We start from the raw sequence: 7,134 nt of genomic DNA, 5'->3' as shown, positions 1-7,134 counted from the left end.
CACTTGTTTGCGGCCTTTTTTTTTTAAACTTTTTCTTGTGCAGGGAGTTTTGTGTTTGTAGGGGGTTTGGGGCTGCAGGGGGTACGGGGTAGGGACAGTGATGTACATGTTTATATTACATCCCCATGCATCCCTCCTGTGCTGGGCTGACCTTGACCCCTGGACCTCCCCAGCTGCTCCATCCCTCCCCTCACACCCTTCTGGGCAGGACAGATTTGAGGTGAGGTCAGAAAATACCCTGCCCAAGACTCTGTGGGGAGATACAAAGGTAAGTTGATAGACGAGACGCAAAGGTGGACAAAAGGGGTTAAATCCAAGGGGTTATTCTGCAACCCCCTGAGGCAAAGCTGCCTGGGGACTACAGGGAGGCTCCTCAGCCCAGCCAGACCCTGCATACACAGATTTTATTGATTTTTTTTCAGTCCAGGTCCCTGGCTCAGGCTCAGGCACTGCCCTGCCAGGTGCTGCAGGTGACTCCAGTGGTGTCATTCCTGTGACAATATTAATTTAATTCTAGTACACCGTGTCCAGCCTCTCGCAGCACCAGCCCGCTGCAATGTTTCCCTGCTGGGGGAGTCCTGGGGCAGGGACTGGGGGCACTTTGGGGTGCTGGGGGGCTGTGTCAGGGTCCACGAGGTGGTGCAGGACTGAGCCCATGGCACTGGGGGGCTCTGGGCTCTGCCTCTTCTTTGCCCAGACCCCGAGGGCCCCCCCAGAACAAACGTGGCTGACAGTTGGGTGATTTTGTGATGAACAGCCTTTACTCACCCGCTGCCTCGTATTCCTTGTTACAAAAGAACAACTTAACAAAAAGAATTAAAGACTGCCCTGTGGCTGCAGCTGGGGGAGCGGGGGGCGTTCAGCCCACAGAGCAGGGTGGGCTATGGCACTGTTGGCGTGGGGCACCGGGCCCGGGGGGGCTCAGGCGGGGCAGTCCCGCTGCGCTGGCTCGTCCCGGCCGCCCTGGGCCGCGCTCCCGGGGATGCTCAGCCCCAGCAGCGCGTCCTCGCCGGGCCCTGGCAGCGCGCACGGCTGCACCAGCTGGTCCCAGTACAGGCTGAGCGTGGAGTGCTCCTGCTGCTCCAGCTCCCGCAGCTCCTGCAGCTCCTTGGCGCTGGCTGCTGGCGTCTGCACCTCAAAGGTCATCTCAAAGCGGCTGTAGTCCACCTGGAAGGCGCCTTTCTCCAGGGACATGCAGGGCTCGAAGCGGTATCCCCAGAGGATCTCGTCCTCCGTGTAGGAGGTGCGGGCTTGGCACGTCATTCCTGCAGCAAGAACATGACTGTGCTGTGCCGGGTGCCACAATGAGCCCCCTGAGCCTGCAGGGTGAGGGGCTTCCAGCCCTGCATCACCCACGGCGAGGGGCTTCCAGCCCTGCGTCACCCACGGCCCACTGGAGACACACAGGGCCCCGAGCCTCTCTTGCTCAGATGTCACTCCTGGGCCCAGGTTTGCCCGGCATCTCCAGGAGCCCAGGGGAGCCCCCCCTCTCCACCCTGACTCCTCGAGACCACTTGCCTGTGGCTTCCACGATGCCCTCGAGGATGATGATGATTTCAAACTGCTCCCGGCGCAGTGACTCGGCTGACATGTCCCAGAAAGGGCTGTGGCGGTTGATGACGTGGCAGATGATCTGGGGCTCCACCAGGAACAGACGGTCCTCGCCTGTGTCATAGCCCAGGTTCAGCTCCGACTGCTCCAGGGGGATGAACTCCCCCTCGGCCGTCTGGCGGGACTTGATCAGCTTTGCCCGGATCTTGGCATCCACCATGTGGCTTTCCCGCAGGTCCCCCACACGAAACATCAGGCAGAGCTTCTCGTCCCGGAGGGAGATGACGCAGTTCTTGCTGAAGATGAGGGTCTGGGCGCGCTTCTTGGGCCGGGAGATCTTGACGAACATGCAGCCGACCATCATGGCGTCGATCATGGAGCCCACGATGGACTGGGCGATCAGCAGGATGACGCCCTCGGCGCAGTTGGCCGTCACCATCCGCGTGCCGTAGCCGATGGTCCGCTGGCTCTCCACCGAGAGCAGCAGGGCGGAGACGAAGCCGTCCACGTTCTCGATGCATGCCTGCCATTCGGGATCGCCCTGGTGCCACACGTCGCCACGCACCCAGGCGTCCAGGAAGTAGATGAAGCCAAAGACCACCCAGGTGACGACGTAGCACATCATGAAGACAAAGAGGAACCAGCGGTACTTGAGGTCTACGATGGTGGTGAAGATGTCCGAGAGGAACCTCTTCTTGTCCTGGATGTTGCCCAGATTCACCTGGCACTTGCCCACTTTTGTCACGTAGCGCTGCCGCTGCCGCCGGCCGGCCTGGGCCATGGGGCTGTCCTCCTCCAGCAGCTTGCAGCGCCGGCCCTGCAGCCCCTCCGGGGTGGGAGCGGTGGAGCTGCGGGCGGAGGTCTTGCCGCGGGACGAGTTGGGGATGTTGGCCACGCTCAGGGCGTGCAGCGGGTAGAAGCGGGCAGCCGCCTCTTGCGGGGCGGACGGCGGGCACCAGGAGGGGCGGCCGCGGTGCTGCTGGGTGCTCAGGCTCCCGCGGCTCGGCGGCAGGGACGGCTCACCGGGGACAAAGCCGCCGTGACGGGGTGCGGATGGGTAGTTTGGCATGGCGGCGCCTCTCCTGGCAGCGGCGGCGGCCGCTACCTGCCCGCCGTCCTCCACCGGAGCCCCGGGGGCGGCCGGCAGATCGGGCTGCGGGGGGGAAAGGAGCCCGTCGGTGAGAAATCGCCTCGGACAGGAACCGCGAGCACCCGGCGGCACCGCGTGCCGAGGATGCCCCGGAGCCTGGGGCGAGCCATACCTTCTGCGGGAAGGTGCCGTAGCGGCTGGTGTCGGCGGGCGGCCGGGGCAGGTAGGCCAGCATGTGCTTGGCCGTGGGGGTCTGCGCCGGGGGGATGGAGTTGCTGCGGCCGCGGGGCTCCTCGGGGGGCGGCCAGCCGCCGGCGCCGCCGCTGTTGCGGGCGTAGGGCAGCACCATGGCGGCGCCGGGGCGGCGGCTCAGCCCCGGGCTGGGCGCGAGGTCCTGCCGGGGGGAGACAAGCGGGAGTTACTTCCGACAGGAAAGCGGCTTGGGGCTCCGGCCCCGCTCCGCATCCCCAGGGACCAGGGTCTGGGGGAGCGCCCCTTGCCCAGCAACGCTTGTCCCAGCTCCGGAGCGGTGCCGGGGTGCCTGCGGGCTGGCTCCAGATGGCTAAGCCCATTAAGGGCCATAATTGCATTGCAAGGCCGGGGAAGGAGGCACTCGTCTCCGGTAGGAAGCAGCCCCGGCAGCCGGCAAGCTCCGGGTGAGCGCCTACGGCACTGTCCCACGGTTGTTCCAGGCCGTGGCGGTAGCTGTGGGTTCTCTGAGAAGCTCCGAGCAGAAATGGATGGCCCCTAGGTGCGGAGGAAGGACAGCCTGTGAGAGAGAGGCAGATCCCACAGCCGGGCTCCTCGGGACAGGCTGAGCCCAGCCGGTGCCCATGGGGAGACGCGATGGGAGCTCATGGCCCTGGAAACGCAACCCGGAGCGCAGCGACCTGCGGGGGTAGGGATGGCGATGGGGTATGAGTGTTGGCGCTCTGCCTCCCTCGAGCATCCCCTGCCACTGCAGAGCAGCGGCAGCAGCGGTCCTCAGCGCGGCGATGGAGATGTCAGTGTCCGGACCAACCTGCCGGCTCCCCGGACCCCAGGCGACACCCACCTCATGTCCAGGCAGAGCGGCTGCCGGCCCGGCAAGCGTCGTTCTCGGCTTGTGGCTCCCGCTGCGCCCCGGCCACTGCCGGGCATCTTCCCACCGGCTGTGGACGGGAATCCTCGGCCCGGCTGTGCCACCGCGGCCAGTGGGAGGGAAAGAAGGACCGGGAGCTCGGCGGCGGCCGCCAATCCTGCTCCAGCGGCAGAAGGTCACCCGTTAATCTGTCTCAATGACAGGCACAATTACCTTGAGACGATTTAATCGGAAGGAGCAGGTGCCTCAATGCCTGGGGGAAGGAGCAGGAGGGGTTTCCCAGCGGATTTCCCTGCTCTTGCCGTCGGGATGATGCTCCCTGTCTGCTCTTGGGAACGGGATGGTCAGCAAGGGCTGGAATACATCCCCTCTCTCCTGCCTGGTCTGTGCTTCTATGCTGAACGTGCTCCGTGCTCCCTCGCCCCTCCTTGCAGGAGCCCCCTGCAAAGATCCTCCCGACACTCACCAGGGCTGGACCCCGGGACCAGCAGGACTCAGTAATTTCCAGTCTGGCTCCCGATACAGATAAGAAAGACGGCGGATGAAGGAGAGATTAGTCGCTAATCTCCCAGGGAAGATGAATCTGCAAGCTGGACCCCGCGGAGGCAGTGCACGTGGGGGAGGATGGGGGCCGAGTGCCAGCACAAACTTGGGATTTTCCTGATGCTTCTTTTCATCCTTCTCATAGAATCCCAGAACGGTTTGGGTTGGAGAGGGTCTTACAGATCAGTCCAGCTCCAGCCCCCTGCCACAGGAACACCTTCCACCGGACCAAGCTGATGTACATGGGTTTTCCCCAGCTTTGTGCTTGCATCAGTGTCTCCTATCAGGACAACACGAGTCTCATGTGCTGGTGAAGTGCTGGGTGCAGGACAGGGGGATCAATGCCCACCTGTGAGAAGGGCCCATCTGAAACCTGCTTCCTCCCTTGAACATCCCTATTCTCAACGCAGCCCTCAAGGCTCCTTTGCATATTTAATTAACGACCTAATGAGGATCAGGGCCACCGACTCCTGAGAAAAGCCCGATGCTTTTCTACCTCTCTGCTGCCTTGCATCTTGTGCTACGGTGCCAGCCGTGTCCCACCGAGGCTGGAACTGCTGCTGCCGAGAATCGCTGTCCCTGCCAAGGCTCTCGGTCCGGGGTGGCCAAGGCTCGGAGGATTTGCGTGCTTTGGCTTAACCCTCTTGGGCACGGCGAGGCAGCGGCGGGACCCAGCCCGGAGTTACCGCGGGGATGCACCCGGCTTTTCCTGCTGAGCCGGGCTCTCCTTTTAGCATGGAAAAACCAACAACAGCTGAAAAACGACCGTGGCCACACCCCGGCGTTGGAGGAACAGGCTTGAATTCGCCCTCCCCGGGCGGCAGACGCGGCCGGCGGCCGGGCGGACGCAGCTCCACAAGCGTTAATGCCCGCGGCCGCCGCTCAGGGCGGCTAATCCGGGCCCGCAGGTTAGCGGGGCGGCGACGGCATGGCCGGGGGCTGGGGGGCGAAGGCGCAGGGCGGGGGGATGCTGCTGGCTCTCCTCGGATGGATCAGCTCCTGCGTCACCACCTTCGTGCCGCTCTGGAAGAACCTCAACCTGGACCTGAACGAGCTGGAGGTCTGGAACATGGGGCTCTGGCAGGTCTGCATCACCCAGGAGGAGGGGGTGGTTGAATGCCAAGCCCACGGCTCCTTCCTGGCTCTGCCCCCCGAGCTGCGCATCTCTCGCCTCCTGATGTGCCTCTCCAACGGGCTGGGGCTGCTGGGCTGCCTCCTGGCTGCCCTGGGGCTGGAGGGCTGGAGAACCTGCGAGGACAAACCCGGGCGAAAGCGGCAGCTCCTGCTTGGCGGGGGAGCGACGCTGGGCCTGGCAGGGATCACCACCCTGGTGCCGGTCTCCTGGGTCGCCTACAACACCGTCCTCGACTTCTGGGACGAGACTGTGCCCGACATCGTGCCCAGGTGGGAGTTTGGGGAGGCCACCTTCCTGGGGTGGTTTGCTGGAGCCTTCCTGGCTGCTGGAGGACTGCTCCTCGCCTGCAGCGCCCGCGCCACGAGCACCGACACGCCGCTGGCCCCCGCCTGCCACCAGGGCCCTGCTGCCCCGGGGCTGCCCAGGGGGCACCACCTGCACCCCAAAAATGCAGACTTGGTCATCTAGGCCCTTAGGGTGCTGTGCCTGTGCACCTCGTGGCTCTTCCCCTGGCAGGGAGGGCTCCTGCTTGTTTCACAGGATGATTTGCTAATTGCTACGGCAGCTCTGCAGGTTTCTCTCCTTCCTCTGCATGTCTGCTTCACTTTTTCTCTGTTAAGGAGCAGCAGATTTCCCTGCAGCACTCACCAAGCAAGCATGGGAAGGCAACAAGCAGCGGGCAGCACTTTGTACTGCTGGTGACACTGTGGTACCATCACTGATGGGTGACACTGTGTTAGCATCCCTGGCGAGGCCCCCATAGCCAAGTCTGTTGTGGCTAATGCTGTGCCCCAGTGCAGCAGCTCTTTCCTTGCATGTCTGTGTTGCTCTGAAATATTTGCAATAAATTGTCATGTCCGTCGGCAGTATGTCTGTGCTCTGAACATGCAGCTGTATCTTTGAGAGGTGGGATGCAGGGTGGGAGCTCCAAGGGGCAGCACTGCTGCTGCAGCTATGGTTTGGTCAGTCCAGAAAAGACTGGAGGAAAAGAGAGAAAAATAGAAAACAAGGGGGAAGGAGGAAAATGAGAGACAAGGCAGCACCAAGTTCTACTCCTGCTGCAGAGGTGGGATGGCAGTGACCACGTGCCCTGCAGGAGCCTCATCTTCTCATGGCTAAGATGATAAAGCCGATCAGTGCCACAGACCTTTGTGTCGAAAGTTCCTTGACTGCATCTTTTACCTGTGCACAAGAGGCAAGAAAGGGTTTCTGCTGGTCTGAACTGTTCCTTCCACATTTTCCTGATTCAGCTGTAAAAATAAAGGCTGATTACACACCTCTGTGAGCAAGAGCATGGACCATCAGGCTGGATTAGCACCCGGAGTCCTGACAGGGGCCGGCCGCTGGTTGGACGTGGAGTTCACCGCTGGTTTAATCCCTGCAGCTCAAAGCCGTGGGCGCGTGACCCATCTCAAGGCAGGCCCAGCCCTGGGGAAAGCAAAGTCCACTCGCTCTAAGTCCCATTTTGAAACCTGCACTTTGCTCAGCTGGAGGAGAGGAAGGAGCAGATGGGCAAGGAAAGGGAACAGTGATGATCCCTGGCAGTTCTGATGCTGCAGGACTGGGGACAGAGCTGGTGCTGCTGAGAGTGAAGTGGAAGAGGCAGGTGCTCAGTCTTCTAAAAGAGAATCAAACAAGGTAGAACTGAGGGGCACTGCTCCTGGCCATCACCTTCCAAGGAGCTGCACCCCCTGCCAGCTGACCAACCCAGGGAGCACAGAGGCTGTTTTGGCT

The 7,134-nt window shown here is 62.5% G+C and overlaps 2 protein-coding genes across 3 annotated transcripts; one reads left to right on the top strand and one right to left on the bottom strand.

The window, feature by feature from the left end:
• Window positions 1-739: 739 nt before the first annotated feature.
• Window positions 740-4,917, bottom strand: LOC139600992 (G protein-activated inward rectifier potassium channel 4-like). Of its 2 annotated transcripts, XM_071449641.1 has the most exons (5): window positions 4,189-4,917; window positions 3,696-3,910; window positions 2,814-3,035; window positions 1,519-2,704; window positions 740-1,265 (listed from the first exon to the last, which is right to left on the bottom strand). In XM_071449641.1, exons 3-5 carry the CDS (start codon window positions 2,988-2,990, stop codon window positions 922-924), a joined length of 1,707 nt encoding a protein of 568 aa, XP_071305742.1. In that variant the 5' UTR covers window positions 2,991-3,035; window positions 3,696-3,910; window positions 4,189-4,917; the 3' UTR covers window positions 740-921. The 2 variants fall into 2 exon arrangements, with proteins under 2 accessions (XP_071305742.1, XP_071305741.1); XM_071449640.1 differs by having other exon boundaries at window positions 3,696-4,917.
• Window positions 4,918-5,193: 276 nt separating this feature from the next.
• Window positions 5,194-6,284, top strand: CLDN25 (claudin 25). The gene has a single exon (XM_071449651.1). It carries the CDS (start codon window positions 5,194-5,196, stop codon window positions 5,866-5,868), a length of 675 nt encoding a protein of 224 aa, XP_071305752.1. The 3' UTR covers window positions 5,869-6,284.
• Window positions 6,285-7,134: the final 850 nt, after the last annotated feature.

This window comes from Agelaius tricolor, unplaced genomic scaffold, assembly GCF_023055355.1.
Source record: "Agelaius tricolor isolate 1412-34295 unplaced genomic scaffold, bAgeTri1.0.p SCAF_29, whole genome shotgun sequence".
Classification (NCBI taxonomy): Eukaryota; Metazoa; Chordata; class Aves; order Passeriformes; family Icteridae; genus Agelaius; species Agelaius tricolor.
This window is presented reverse-complemented; position numbering and strand designations above follow the sequence as displayed.

Coding starts and splice junctions, on each gene's coding strand:
- LOC139600992 (XM_071449640.1), bottom strand. CDS start 2,990: ATGGTGCTGCCCTACGCCCGCAACAGCGGCGGCGCCGGCGGCTGGCCG. Junction 2,705..2,813: donor ACGGCACCTTCCCGCAGAAG/GTATGGCTCGCC, acceptor TCCCCCCCGCAG/CCCGATCTGCCGGCCGCCCC. Junction 1,266..1,518: donor GGGCATCGTGGAAGCCACAG/GCAAGTGGTCTC, acceptor TTCTTGCTGCAG/GAATGACGTGCCAAGCCCGC.
- CLDN25 (XM_071449651.1), top strand. CDS start 5,194: ATGGCCGGGGGCTGGGGGGCGAAGGCGCAGGGCGGGGGGATGCTGCTG.